The sequence below is a fragment of the Anser brachyrhynchus genome (assembly GCF_964034855.1).
Source record: "Anser brachyrhynchus genome assembly, chromosome: 2".
Lineage (NCBI taxonomy): Eukaryota > Metazoa > Chordata > Aves > Anseriformes > Anatidae > Anser > Anser brachyrhynchus.
In genome coordinates, this window is record NC_137695.1 from 46,335,280 (window position 1) to 46,350,542 (window position 15,263).

The window sequence follows — 15,263 nt, forward strand, 5'->3', positions numbered from 1 at the left end:
ACCTGATGATAGAATAATCAAATTTAATACATTTATTTTTTTGGATTATTAGACAATTATTAAGATAAAGTATCAGAGATAACCCACAACACTACTAGCCAAATCATATTTTTGGACTTAACTCACCAACTTTTTTTTCTTAATACACTTCAGTGTAAATATATATCAAACACATTTATGTGATAGCCCATAATCTTCCCACTTTCCTTTCTTTTTTGTACGTGCTCTTGATTTATACAGAGATCCACACCTTTGAATGCTTTTCCTTAGAACTCAAATTTCACACTACAGGTGTCCCAGAACACGTAAGATACAACTGAGAATTTTTGCATAGACTTGTTTCTCAGGGCTTCAGCTCTTCATGGAGTCTAAATTTCCCAAAGCCCTGGACTGTCTACATGTTGGCACACACCTCAACTTGTCAAACGAGCAAAGGCAGACAGAAGAGGATGTGATGAAAGAGATGAGGCCTGAATTCATATCCTTGTCCCACAAGAAAAAAAAAAGACGTGATACAGCAAACTTAAACTCTAAATTACCCAAATCTAGCAGAAATAGTATCAACTCAGCTACAGCACACCTACAGTGATAGACCACAGAGCTATGCTACGTTCATTCTGAAAGTAGTGCTTGAGCTAGAATCCTGTTCAGTTTTAAAGAAAAATATGATTGTATATAATTACTATTTCCAGTAACAAATGTGTTCCAGAACGTCCAAGAATTTTGTATAACTTTATAGCTTGACTGTTTTCCCTCTGAATTATGGGTACATTTTTCACAGCAGCAATATGGAGTCATTTCATGACATTCTTCTGAAAGCTCAAATGAGAAAAGGTTAAATAATGAGCAGAATATTTTGGAAGAGATGGAAATAAGCTCTGGAGAAGCTGAAATCACTAAGAATCTCTGTCAGCTAGCACTTTTTAAAAATATGAGAGGATTATTTATATTGGTATTCCCTGGTATGCTTCAATAAGTTTTAAACAATTTAAAAGCAGCTTGTAGTAGGGAGAATGAAAAAAAATCTGTGACATTGGCTGACCAACCTGCACATGCTGCATTACATAAAATTCTGTTCCAATGACAGAGACATCACTACAATACAACAGGGGCTCAGGGACTGGAAATCCAGCTGCAAATAAGGCTTTCTGCACATGATATTCTCTATCAACCTGAAGAAGAAACAGAAAGTTAGATTCAGTGAAAAGCTCCTAAGCATAAATCATCATCTTACTGAATACATTTAATGACAATCTATCCTCTTAAGTGTTTAGTTAAGCGTACAGCACAGAAAATTGGAAACGATCCAAGTAATTTGCTGCACACCTAGACATATCCAACAATCACTGCAATACACTGCGCCATCATGTATAGGAAGAACTTAATGCACCTCCAAAATGGAGCTAGGAGCTTGCTGAGAAATGTTGCTTACCTTGTGAGCTCTAGGTAAAAGGGGGCCATGGGGCTTCTTCCTGAGCACGTAAGCCTTCTCACCCTTCCGAAGATAAAAGGTTGGATTTGACTGGCCTGAGCTGCATAGAGGAAGACTCTAATTACTTACAATTTCAAGTACTTGCAAATCTGCAGGCTTATAATGGAAATGGTGCAAAATTATCTGTGACAAGGCCTGAACAAAACGGCAAGACAATGGAGACTGTTTTTTTTTTTTTTTTAAGTTTTCTTTCAAATATAGTCTTAAAAAGAAGCAAGTGATAGCCCACAAAATCAGAAGTCAGAGGTCCTGTCCCTACCTAAAAGAAAAATGTCTTCTTTCACTGTGGAGAAGTCAAAGATATTCAATTTGTTCTCCTGCAAAATGGAGACAGCATTTACCTCTCTACCCTAAATAGATATTATTAATGTGTTCAAGGTTTCAAGCACAATTCATACTTGCCCATTACTGTACTGTTCCTTGGTGAGCTCCATTTTTAACAACGTAAGCATAGAAAAAGATTTTCAAATCACTGATGGATTCTAGCACCAAACCCCACTGCAGGGAGGACTGATCATCTGTTCTCATCCACATGCTATGCTTAGGAAACTGCCTATAGCAACTGTGAAGTTCTGAAGAATGAACGTTGCAGTGACAAAGAAAGTACACACTTCAATCACATGCCTATATAAAAGTAAACAACCTAGTTAAACCATTCATGACACCTTGTCCATCAGATCCTAATCAAGCTCATCAATCCTCATTTTCCTCAGGGCCCTGAGCTCATCTATATGCCACCCCCTCCTCATTCTGGATCATTTTCAAGACCTATTCTAACTTAGTCCAATAAAAGGTTAGACAACTGTTGGAAAACTGAAATCAAGCGAATGCTTGCCCTCATGTTTCCCTGGACATTTCCATTCTCCATGAGCCTGTTAGGGTGTAGACTACAGAACAGCTCGACAGGTGTACTGCACAGACAAATACCCTGCCGGGCACAAAAGAAATACAGATTAGCTGAAGACCTTAGGTGCAACCACAAGACAAATAACACAGCAAAAGCATTAAGAATGGCTTTTTTTTTTTAATTTATTTTTTACTACTAGCTATTCTCTTTAGGCCCCTCCTGAAGTCTCCTTAACTGTAGTACCCGTGAGAATTACGGTACAGGTAAGGATTCAGTGGATGTCTTATATTTGCATTAGAATACAATAAAAAATCATCTACTATTTCTTAGAGATAGCTGCAGACAGAGTGGTTGAGGACGTGTTTACGGTGGAATTAACATGGTGTGGGTTTTTTGAGCTTATCTTTTTAACAGTTAGCTCCTGATTTGAAGTCACACCACTACTTTGCAGAACCCAAATGAGCTGAAGCTCCCATAAAAATGCATTTTGGAGCCCACAAGTGGAACCCCATCAGTGCAATACCTTGCTTTGAGGATTAGTAAGAACCTCAGCAGACAGTATTTGCTTCTGTGGCAAGCCTTAGGCTTCTTAAATCGATTTCGGGAGCCATTTACTTGCGCGTTAAGATTTTTTACTTGTTGAAGCAACTGCAGAGCAATCAGACAAACCAAGATCTACGAGCACGGGCCGGACACCAAAGCTCACGAGCACTCGGGGCACACTCCGGGGATCCAGGCAGGCTTTTCCAGCAGCACACCGCTCCCAGCCGTGCTAAAGGTCCCCGGCTGCCCGGCGCCGAGCTTTGCCCCCGCGGCCAACGCAGCTCGCCAACGGGGCACGGCGAGAGGCTCCCCCTCACCTGTACTGCCTGACGGCCAGAGCCCCCTCGGGCTGCTGCGGGAAGCCGGCCAGCCGGCGGCACAGGAACCGCTCCAGCCGGCCCGCGTCGAAGCGGTGCTGAGGCCGCACCTCGCTGGTGCCCGGCTCCGCCGCCATCCCGGCAGCTGCGCCACCGGCGTACGCTGCGCACCCTCCCTCCGCAACGCTGCGCAAATCACGGAGCGGCCCCGCTCCCTCCCCCCCCGTCCCCCTACGCAAATCGCGGAGCGGCCCCGCCCCCGGCGCCGCTACGCAAATTGCGGAGCTGCCACCCTCCCGCTAAGCAAATTGCGGAGCGGCCCCGCCCAGCGTTGCCGCGGCAACCGCGGGCTGCTGGGTCCGTTAGGGAAAGCGTTCCCCACACCGCGGCTCCGCGTTCCGGCCGCCTCCTCCCGCAGCCCTGCTGTTACCGGCAGGGAGCTCCGATGGCGGCTTTCTCTTCCGCCGCCACCGCTCCGTGCCCTCTGGCTCCACCACAAGCCGCCCGCTGCCCGCCGCAGGCTGCCCCGTCGCGGTGGGAACGCTCGCTGAGGCGGCGGGAGCGGGGGGCAGGCGGCCCGGTGGCACCGGCGGAAGCGTTGCGGGGCCCGACGTGGCGCAGGGATGGCGGAGGTGCTGCGGCTGCAGCGGCGGCTGCGGGAGCTGGAGGAGGAGCTGGCCCGGGAGAGGGGCGGCCGGCGGGCGCCCAGGGCCCGCATCGAGGCCATGAGCGCGGAGGTGACGGACACCAACCCCTACAGGTGCGGCCCTGCGGGTGAGGGAGGGCTCGGCCGTGTGGGGCTGCTGAGGGGGGAGGCGGCCGCGGTGGTGGGGGGCGGTTGGAGTAGGTGGGTCTGCGGGTCTGTGACAGCCTCAGCGGTCCTGGGGGTGCGATTTAAAAAAAAAAAAACAACAAAAAAAACACGAGTCTTCACTGACCTGCTGACATATGGTTCGTTAAAGCAGAGGCTTCCCTCTTTTAAATCTGGGATTCATTTCCTGAAATAGTTACAGGCCCTGCTGAACTCATTAATCTTACTCATACCAGCAGAATAAGCATGTGATTTGCTGCAGGGTCAGTACTCCTTTGCTTTTGCTAATAGGAAAGTATCTACTACCTCATTCAGACTGTATCCAGCTGGCAATCACTACTGCGCTGAAAACAGCAGGCCTGAGTTTGTTGCTTGGCTGCCTTGTTTTTTAAGCAACAACAACTTTTAGATGCTCAAAAAGCAAAATTGCTATTAGAAATAGAGCGTTTTCTGTATAACGTTGCTGTTTTTCTTTGTAGTCGTTGATGGCACTGAAAAGAATGGGAATCGTCAAAGATTACGAGGTAGGTTTGTATCTGCATTAAAACAGCCCCATAATTTTTCCTCTCCCCACCCACCCTGGGCCTGTGAGGATCACCTTTGACATGCTGATCCATACCTTATTTCTTTCTGCAGAAAATCCGTACCTTTACAGTTGCAGTAGTAGGTGTTGGCGGAGTTGGCAGCGTGACTGCTGAAATGTTGACAAGGTGTGGCATTGGTAAGGTAATGTGAGTTTTCTTCTTCTACTTCGTCGTAGCAGATGGACTAGTCTTCTTTATAGAGAGTTTGATTCAGTTCCCCTCAGTTGATTTTGCCCAAATAAAAGTACTGTGAAGAAAACACTCAGGAAAAGCACTTGAGTAAATGTTGTCGACGGAGGGAAGACACAGACGCTCAATATGAGTGTTAAGTATGCTTCAACTTTAATGGATAGCTCAATTGTCTTTTATCGTGTACAGGATAATTAGCTCATACATATTGCAAAAGCCAAGCTCCTTATTCGTGTACAGGATAATTAGCTCATACATATTGCAAAAGCCAAGCTCCTTATTGGTAAGCGTCATCTACTGCCCTATCTGTTATTTCCGCATTCTTCTATCCGCTAGTTCCCCTTTCTAATCTAACTATAACTCCCAGGGCAGTATGCCCTCTACTATCATTGTTTCTAATTGCCTGGGATTTCTCACAAGAGTTCCCAGACAAGCCTTGCATACGTGCTGTTGCTCTTGTTTTTCTAAACTAGCTGAGTGCGATAATCCGCCATTTCCTTATCTTGCAGCTGCACGAGATCAATGTGATTACGTGCAGCGAGCCAGTCCTCAACAATTCCCCCGTTTTTATTTTGTGCTAGAAAAACCTTACTTGTTAGTCGCTCAAGCCTTTTTGTTAGGCAACTAAATACTACTCGCGCCGCTACTATGATTAAAACGATTATTAGCAGTAAGCGTAGCCCTTCTTTTATGAGACCCAATATCCAGCCTCCCATGTTCCCAAACCAACTTGCAAACAGTTCATCAAGCCAATTATTCTGGACCACTATCTTCTTGTTGTGGTCTCTCAGCCATTTCAGCTGCTCGTGGATTGACTCGCCATGGTCCGAGAGATTAAAACAGCACATTCCTTCGAGCTCTTCACACCCGTGGCCCTGTGCCAGCAGCAGAAAATCAATCGCCGCTCTGTTCTGTAATACAGCGTGTCGCAGGCTATCCAGGTCCTGGGCCATTTCCGTGAGTATCTGCGTAGTCACATTTGCTTGTTTTACAGCCCAACAAGCTAGTTTCCCAAGACTAGCCATAGCATGGGCTACCGCCACTCCAGGCACAAGTGCCGCCGAAAAGAATCTTTCGGCTGGACCCCAGAGCTCGACCTGATCATCACAGTCACTCCCCAAGGTTTTTAGACTGCGTCTCGTCCGGCGTTTCCATTGTCGAGTAATGTTTCGCAGCTCTTGACTATGTAGATCAGGGGCAAACAGGGTCAGGCGTCCCATAACGCCTGTTTTCACCCCAACAGGCTTATTGTCCATCAAAGTCACATTTACTGCGGTTGCCAAGTCCAATCCCCAGGCTCCCTCTGGTGGCTGGTTGGAGGTGAAAGGATTCGTCTCGGTTGGAGTCTCCGCAGCTGCCGCCGCTGTTGAGAGAAAAGCCGCTTTTTGTGTCATCGCGGGGCGGCGGTTCCCGCTGGTCTTCCCGTTTCCCTGGGTCTTCCGCCGGCAAGCGGTTTCATTATGCGTATTAGATCGGCAAGAGGGACACCACACATTAGCCGTCCCACACTGCCTCTTCATATGACCCGCGATGCCACACCGATAGCAGCGTAGTGCAGGTCTTCTCGACGAGTGAGGTCCTTTTCCACTTTGCAGGGGGGCAAGGGCGGCGAATACCTGCGACTGACTAGCCTGCAGTCCCTGAGTAATACTTTCCCCTACCTTTCGAATAGCGTCAACCAATAGCGCCTGCGAGCCTATCGGTATCCGCGACAATCGATCAAGAGCCTCTTCTATAGTCCAGGTACTGGGCAGCGTATTTAGGACATTTCGAGAAGTTTGATTACAATTTTGAAGGGCGCATTGTTTAAGAATAGGGCCTTTGAGATATTCGGGTAACCCAGCTACCTGTATAGCTGCGGCAACCCTATCAATAAACGTCCCAAACGCTTCGTCTCGCCCTTGCTTTATGGACATATAGGAGGGCATTCCTCCAGGCTCTCTAATTTGGTCCAGTGCTCTCCTAGCTAGCGTCATGGTCGCTTTTGCCTTATCCGGCCCCATTAGGGCCTGGGCCTCCAAGCGATTGTATGCACCGACCCCCAAAAGCTCCTCCAGCGTGACCCCGTATAATGGATCTCCGGGCTGACGCTGCACCGCAACTGCCTCCTGACAAGCTGAATGCCAATGGGCATTAAACAGCAGGATCTGATGCTGCGTCAGTATTAGTTTCATGATATTACGAATGTCGCCGGGGAGCAACACGTTAGTGGACCACAGATAGTCTAACATCTGTTTCGTTGGCTCCCCACGTATTCCTGACTCATTTACCGTGGCACGCAATTGGGTCAGTATTTTCCAGTCCAGATTTGTCATAGTAACAGTTATCTGGCCCTGGGCGTCTGGTGGAGAATACACCACGGGGAAGGCGCCTACAAGCTCTATCGCTGCCCCCACATCACCTTCACGTAACGCCTCCCCTGCTATTTTCGCCCAGAGTCCTGCTCTCTCCGACCCCCCTGATTCGAGTCGCATATCTTTCAAAAATGGATTCTTATTTCTCCCCTCGCCTGCCGCCTCTCCCTCGGGAGTTTCCAGGGGTAGAGGAGGTGCACTGGGTCGTGCCCCCTCTCCCCATCCCCCGGGTGCCTTCATGGTGAATTGTTGGACCGATGGAGGGAGGGGGTACGGATTGGCCTCTTCATCCGCCCTCAACGTTTTGCCCAGCCGCTCTGTTGCAGCGGCTGCTACTTTCTGTTCTACCCGATGTATTGTTAAAGCATTCGTAACAGCCCGCCACGGTTTTGCCAGCTTCTCAGCCGTCTTATTCTCACTAATCATTTCCTCAAACAATATATCACCAAACTTACGCCACTCATCCTCCTCAAACAATGTGTCGGGGTTAATAAAGCAACCCTTCGCCACCCCATAGGCCACTAACCCCTGTAATTCTTTATGACAATCTATATCTGGCGTCTTACGCTTTTCTAAAAAGCACTTAAGTAAATCAACTGCCGCTTGTTTCTCCATTCTTACTTACGGTGCCGTTGCCCCCGTGTAAAGTTTCTGTCTGCGGCGTTCCGGCGGGACCCACTATGGGTTCGTCCCGGGCGCTCTTCCCGAGTCGCCTTCTGCTCGCCCCAATCTTGTGTTCCGGAATCCGGGTTACGTAGTCAGAACCGGCTTTCCCCTTTTTCTCCGTCACCTAAAACCGGCTTACTCGTTTCGGGTCCTCGTCCAGCAAGGGTCCCTGTTCGGGCGCCATTTGTTGTCGACGGAGGGAAGACACAGACGCTCAATATGAGTGTTAAGTATGCTTCAACTTTAATGGATAGCTCAATTGTCTTTTATCGTGTACAGGATAATTAGCTCATACATATTGCAAAAGCCAAGCTCCTTATTCGTGTACAGGATAATTAGCTCATACATATTGCAAAAGCCAAGCTCCTTATTGGTAAGCGTCATCTACTGCCCTATCTGTTAGTTCCGCATTCTTCTATCCGCTAGTTCCCCTTTCTAATCTAACTATAACTCCCAGGGCAGTATGCCCTCTACTATCATTGTTTCTAATTGCCTGGGATTTCTCACAAGAGTTCCCAGACAAGCCTTGCATACGTGCTGTTGCTCTTGTTTTTCTAAACTAGCTGAGTGCGATAATCCGCCATTTCCTTATCTTGCAGCTGCACGAGATCAATGTGATTACGTGCAGCGAGCCAGTCCTCAACAAGTAAAATCACAAATGAAGAGTCTGTATTGTTCTTATGCTAGCAAAATTGATTTGTTTGGGGCTTGATCCTATATCATGGGGACTATTCTTGTTCAGATGCTTGTCTTCTATGCACTCGTGTATGAGTCCATATATTTAATAACCATATTGGATTACTGCAACGGGAAGGTAAAATGAGGAAAAAGGAGGAGGTAGCTCACATAGAAGATTAAATCCTACATTATGAGAACAAGTTGATATTCAAGAAATTGTGCTGCAGTAGATGTCAGACGTTTTTGCTGCAAAAATCAGTTCATGATATGACAGAGGTAAAAATTTAGCAGACTTAATAATAATGTGTATATAGATAGCAAGAACCTACTGAGTCAACAGGCTTTTCTTTAAAAGGAGGAATTTGGGGAATGGTTTAGATGTTTGCATTTCCAGGCTAAACCTCACCATTTACTCTTGGAACTTAAGAAGTTTCTTAATAGAGAGGTGATGCAATTTTTTTATTGTGAAGTTTGTTCTCCCTTCCTCTGAAGGAGAATTTCCTGTAGACCAGGGTTTTTTACCTAGAAAAGGACGTTGGGCTATTGAATCAAAATTCATAATCAACATACCTGTGTATTCTGTAGGTATTTTAAGTTAATTGTTTTTGAAGAACAAGACACAAGTGAAAGAAATGACACATTTTAGCTAATGTCATAATGGCAAGTAGGAATGTGAGAAGAGGTGTTAATGTCCATGTTGATAGTCTGATGAATATTTTTAGTGTAGATCAAATGAGCAAATTCAAATTGCTGCTTTTTAAAAAACAAACAAACAAAAAACAACAGCAGTTTTCATGACTTAACAAATCATTTCCTGGTGACTGGCAGCTAGAATTCAGTCTTCCACATTTACAATATTGGTAACTTTTATATATGAAATAAGTTGAACTGGAGGGTGTCATTTATTTGAGTGTTGTTTTTTTTTGGTGGTTGTTCTTGATTTTATAATTAGTTTTTCTGTTTAAAATGGCTTGCTATAGTGCTCCGTTCGTGGAGTATTTGGAGATTCACGTGTTAATACAATCTTTATTGTAGCTTCTTCTGTTTGATTATGACAAAGTGGAACTGGCAAACATGAACAGACTCTTCTTCCAACCTCATCAAGCTGGATTAAGTAAAGTGCAAGCAGCAGAGGATACCTTGAGGTATGACTTACAGAAGTGGGTATGCAGTGTAGTTATCCTGGATGCTGCTACAGAAAAATATTTAACTCTTAATCACTTGCAAGGTAGCAAGGTCTAATTTAGACATCTGAGTATAAAATGGCTGTGGGAATGGCTGATACTTTAAGGACACTTTTAACCTGCCCAGAGCCTTAATGGGAATCTACTTCCACATATAGCTAATTTTACCAAGAAGTTTGATATAAACTATGCTGCTTCAATATCTTGGGGGGTTTTGTTGTTTGGTTCATTTGGGTTTCTTTTTTCTCATCATTGAATTGTGAACTTTTGACAAATCTGGGTGCATTTGTGCCCTTGGATTGGAAGCTTAAGACTGTAGCAGCACTTGTGAAGTTAGGGAGTAAAATGCAAATTACTGTATTTATTAACATTGACTCATTTTGTTTCCTCTATTAGAAATATTAACCCTGATGTTCAATTTGAAGTACATAACTACAACATCACAACGCTGGACAATTTTGAACATTTCATGGATAGAATAAGGTAAAAATTTTTGAACAAAAGCAAATTATATGTAGTTCTAAATACAGCATCACATTTTTATTAATTTTTCTAATTTAATAACTACTAACTGAAAACCAGTGGGAAATATATATGTATGCAGACACTTCTGCCTAGACCTTTTCTCTAGATGGCATTTATTTTTGATGTTACATAGCTCTATTTTGTATTAATACCTCTTTAGACTTCTATCCAAAGCTGGCTTTTCCCACGACAGAAAACAGATCAGGTCATACTTTGAACTGGGATATTTTCTGGTACGCTTTTCCTGTGGATTGACCTGGCTGGCAGCTCAGCACCAAACAGCTGTTTGCTCAGTCCACACCCCTCCACTTCCCCCAGTGGGATGGGGAAGAGAATCAGAGTGGGGGAAAAAGTAAAAGCTAGTTGGTTGAGACAAAGGCAGTTTAGTAGGACAGGAAAGGAAGAGAAATAATATGTACAAAGCAAGTGATGCACAGTGCAATTGCTGCTCATCACCCGATGACCAACGCCCACTCTATCCCCAAGCAGTTGTCCCCCCCAAACCCTGGCCAGCCAACCCATATCCATAGCTAAACACGACCCCATGCGGTATGGGACATGGCTCTGGCCCGTTTGGGCCAGCTGTCCTGGCTGCGTCCCCTCCCAGCTCGTGGTGCACCCGCAGCCTCCTGGCTCCAGGGCGCTATGGGCAGCTGGAACGTCCTTGACTCTGTGTAAGCAGTGCTCTGCAACAACTGAAAGATCGGCGTGTTATCAGCATCACTGTCATCCGAAATCCAGAACCCAGCTCCATACCAGCTACTGGGAAGACAAGGAACTCTGTCCCAGCTGAAACCAGGACAGCCTCGTGCACTTCCCGGCAGCTCCTCAAAAGCATCCCTGAGCGCGCATTTTACGGAATCCCGCTTCTGACAACAACGAAGTTCATGCCGTGACCTTCCGGAGGGTTGACCCCTTCAGGGATGCCCCCGCCCTGCAGGCGTAGAGAGATGGCAAGTGGGAGTTGGTAGGATGCTGCAATACACAAGGACGCGGAGGCCTTCTTTGCTGAAAAGTTCTCTTTACTACACATGGCCACAGACCACCACTAGGCAATGTTCTGTGATTCAAGGCAAGCATGGGGAGAGGTATGAGGCTAATTAAGAAAAGCCATCTCGCAAGAGACCGAACCCAGGAGCGGGCCCCAAGGAATCAAGAACAAAGTGTCACTGCAAAGACGTGAGACTCCCGTCAAAGAGTTGGGAGTCAGCCGGGCATCCCCAGCAAAGGTTCAATGGGTTTAGGATGTCGTGTAGGCAAGAACAATTTGTGCAGCACAGGAAGTTCTGAGGGAGAGAGGCGCTCCATTTTGGGTCAAAAAGGAGTCCTTTTTCTATCAAGAGAGACAGAAGAGGGCAGAGGACACCACCTCCTCAGAGCAGCCAAAAGCCGCTGCTAATTTCTGTGTTTCACCTGAGACAAGCGATAGACACCGATGCTTCCTAGTCTCTGAGAAGGACACCTTTCCCAGAGCCGTTCCTCCTTCTCAGACAGTCCGTTGCTCTTGTAGTTCCTTGCTTTTGCCCTTGGTGCTGGTGTCTTCAGGAAGTCTCTGGTTCTTAGGTACCCTTAGGCTGCACTTGCAGGAGGCCAGCAGCGCCTTCCAAGGATGCTGCAGGTTGCCAGGCCCGGTTCCCAGCTGGCAGGCATTCTCTTCTGGCAGGCTTTTAGGAGGCTTTTGCTGTCAGCCTTTTTCCCAGTCGGGCCAGGTCACCTCTGTGGCTGCTCCCATCCCCAACGCTTTCCCATTCCCATGACGACTTCTCATCCCTCAAATGACTTCTCATCCCCAAGTCTCACTCGGGGACCCACAACCCGCAGCCGCTCCCCATGAGGAGCGGACATCCCCAAACCAATCTGTGGCGCAGGCAGAGGACTGCGTTCAGTCCGTCCCCCCCCTGCCCCTCCCCCCCTTCTGACCGATGCAGGAATAAGTGCAGGCAGAGGCTTTGCAGGGTGGAAAAGTCATAATTTATTCTTGGGGTAATTGTGGCTGCCACCCCCAGCCCGTCCCCAGGTGAGGCGCGGCCGCCTGCTCAGTTGCGGGGCCTGGCCTGCCGGCCCGCGTGGTCGCCAGACCCCGGCTCCTCCTGCTGGACCCGACGTAGCCACTCTATGTCCTCCGGGTTGTCGTACCACAGGGGCAGTGGCAGTCTGTGCCTGTCCTGCCCCAAGCGCCAGGAGCGGCTGCGGACAAGCTCTCGCGCTTCAAAGGGGCTGCGCTCCCTGCGCCTGGGCGAGGCGCTGCGGGAGCGGTAGCCTGAGGGGCTCCTCTGCCGCTGCTGCTGCTGCTGCTGCCGCCGCTCCAGCCGCGCGTCGCGTTGGAGTCTTCTTCGGGGTCGTCGGGCCAGGCGCACAACTCCAACGATGGGCCCGCGGCACAGCGGGCAGGTGTTTCTTTCTGCAGCCCAGGCCTGGATGCAATCCAGGCAGAAGGAGTGCCTGCAGGGGTCCACGCAAGCTGCGTTGGACAGCTGGTCCAAGCAGATGGGGCATGTCTCATCCTCGGGGGCCTCCTCTGGCTGCTCCTGCTGCTGTGGCCGGCTCATGGTGCCTGCGGCCGCCGCGACGTGGAGCTGGTCGTCCTCTGGGGGAGGCTGCCCTGGTGCCAGGCACTTAGCAGCAGCCTGGGGTCTTCAGCACCTCCCTTGCCTCGCGGGTTGGCGGCAGGACCTCGACGCCTCACGTGCCACCAGCGTGCTGGCAGCAGGACTACTGCAGATAGAACCAGGAAGAAAATATTCCAGCACCAAACAGACATTAGCTTTCTAGGTTCAACCAAGTTGTCTAGAGTACTGTAGCTGTCAACATTCTGTGTATGGATTGCAAACATTGCTATTAGAATGGCAAATATGCTTATCATCGGTTATACTTGGCAAGACTGCGCTTAGGACAGATGAGGTACATAGATGTCTATAGATTTGAGACCCTTACCGAAGGCCCTCGATGGCTCGCGTGCAACAAGAATGGCTTCGCGTGTGCCTCTTGCAACACCTCCGCCTCTCTCTCTCCTTCCAGCCGTGGGACCTCGAGCTCTCGACTACCACCAGCCGGACTGGCCGCAGGCGCGCCGCTCAGGGCACTTATAGCCAGCCACCTTTTGTGAGGTCATAGGGTGACATCAGAAGGGTCTCGGGGTGTCCCTGATGGCAGCACTGAGAGAGGTCACCTGGCCGTTGTGAGACAATGCTGACGTGAGATGGCTGCTCCACGCTGACAGGAGCCACGTCTGCCAGGCTGGGGTCCAGGCCAGGAGGTCGGCCTGGGAACTGCCCCTGGGAGCCAGGGATGTCCTTGACGTGCAGCTGGACACCTGAGCATTGGAGGCATCCTGAAGAGACCATGGAAACAACGAGTATAAAACACAAAATGTGTAACTGTGACCCGAAGGGATTGCTGAAAATTCTCAGTTGTTGTATCAGCCTCACGCGATAAGAAGACTCAGCTGTATGCATAAAATCCAGGCTGAAGAAGGAACACGGTGCCCAAAGTAGAACTTAAAACAATTAAGTTAGCTGAGCTTATAAAAGATCAAAAGTGCTGAAGCAGTTAAACAATGACTGAGCATGTGCAAAACAGAGAGAAGTTCAAGACGAAAAAAAACTATGAGCCTTTATCAGAAAGCCCCCAAAGTGCGACCACCAGAGGTTACTGTGCCTGCGATAGTAGGAGGGGCAATATGATAATTAGGTCTGAGAAACCATTAGCATAAATCCTGCCCTTTCTTGCAAACTGCATGAATACGGATATCACCGTACCATGAATAAAGTACTCCTTGTCTTGCTTAGGTGTACGTGTTGGGTGGAATTATCCCCCACACACCCAGCGCTGTTAATAAAGAATACCTGCTTTCTAATTCTCCCAAAGGAGTCTTGGAAAGTTGCATTGCTTTTTGCGTTCCACCATTGATGAGGACACAAGAAGAAACTGAGGAACAACTTATCACCTGGGAAGGTGGAAATTGGCCAGAGACAGTGGGAACGTGACTGAGAAGCCTAGGGTTGTTTAGAGAAAATCAGGAGCATCGGCACCTCTTGGCTGTCTCAGGAGGACGATAGAAATGAGCAGCGCCTCATTGGTTACGTGAAGTGGTGGCATCCTACGCCATCTTCTGTGTCAGTGGTGTAAAAGGGGCCTGTCTTTTACCCAGAAGGAAGCTCAGAGAAGGGTTGGGGATGGAAGGGACCTCTGGAGGTCATCTGCTCCAGCCCCCCTGCTGAAGCAGGGCCACGTAGAGCCGTACGGCCGCTGGGCACCGCTGACAAGAGCCTGGCTCCGTCTTCTTTGCATCCTCCCTTTGGGGATGCCTAGACATTGCTATGATCCCCCCGAGCCTTCTCTCCTCCAGGATGAATGCACAGTGATGCACAATGCAATTGCTCACTGCCCACCGAGTGATGATGCCCAGACAGACCCCGCGCGGTGGCAGCCACACTCCGGCCAACCCGCTCAGTCCCAGTCTTCGGCACGACCCCATGCGGTATGGGACATGGCTCTGGCCCGTTTGGGCCAGCTGTCCTGGCTGCGTCCCCTCCCAGCTCGTGGTGCACCCGCAGCCTCCTGGCTCCAGGGCGCTATGGGCAGCTGGAACGTCCTTGACTCTGTGTAAGCAGTGCTCTGCAACAACTGAAAGATCGGCGTGTTATCAGCATCACTGTCATCCGAAATCCAGAACCCAGCTCCATACCAGCTACTGGGAAGACAAGGAACCCTATCCCAGCTGAAACCAGGACAGCCTCGTGCACTTCCCGGCAGCTCCTCAAAAGCATCCCTGAGCGCGCATTTTATGGAATTCCGCTTCTGACAACAACGAAGTTCATGCCGTGACCTTCCAGAGGGTTGACCCCTTCAGGGATGCCCCCGCCCTGCAGGCGTAGAGAGATGGCAAGTGGGAGTTGGTAGGATGCTGCAATACACAAGGACGCGGAGGCCTTCTTTGCTGAAAAGTTCTCTTTACTACACATGGCCACAGACCACCACTAGGCAATGTTCTGTGATTCAAGGCAAGCATGGGGAGAGGTATGAGGCTAATTAAGAAAAGCCATCTCGCAACACCGAACCCAGGAGCGGGCC

At 48.6% G+C, this 15,263-nt stretch overlaps 2 protein-coding genes across 2 annotated transcripts in view; one reads left to right on the forward strand and one right to left on the reverse strand.

Moving 5' to 3' along the window:
- The window catches only part of ACAD11 (acyl-CoA dehydrogenase family member 11), a 29,665-nt gene extending 26,264 nt beyond the window's left edge, over positions 1 to 3,401 (reverse strand). Inside the window, exons 1-3 of the mRNA XM_080583497.1 lie at positions 3,200 to 3,401; positions 1,433 to 1,532; positions 1,047 to 1,172 (exon numbers count right to left, since the gene is read on the reverse strand). Coding sequence (XP_080439623.1) covers positions 1,047 to 1,172; positions 1,433 to 1,532; positions 3,200 to 3,336 — 363 coding nt within the window. The 5' untranslated portion in view covers positions 3,337 to 3,401. The remainder of the gene's footprint in view (positions 1 to 1,046; positions 1,173 to 1,432; positions 1,533 to 3,199) is intronic.
- A 311-nt stretch (positions 3,402 to 3,712) lies between these two features.
- Positions 3,713 to 15,263, forward strand: part of UBA5 (ubiquitin like modifier activating enzyme 5) — a 33,093-nt gene continuing 21,542 nt past the window's right edge. Inside the window, 6 exon segments of the mRNA XM_080583517.1 lie at positions 3,713 to 3,959; positions 4,490 to 4,491; positions 4,494 to 4,534; positions 4,647 to 4,736; positions 9,517 to 9,626; positions 10,062 to 10,148. Coding sequence (XP_080439643.1) covers positions 3,823 to 3,959; positions 4,490 to 4,491; positions 4,494 to 4,534; positions 4,647 to 4,736; positions 9,517 to 9,626; positions 10,062 to 10,148 — 467 coding nt within the window. The 5' untranslated portion in view covers positions 3,713 to 3,822.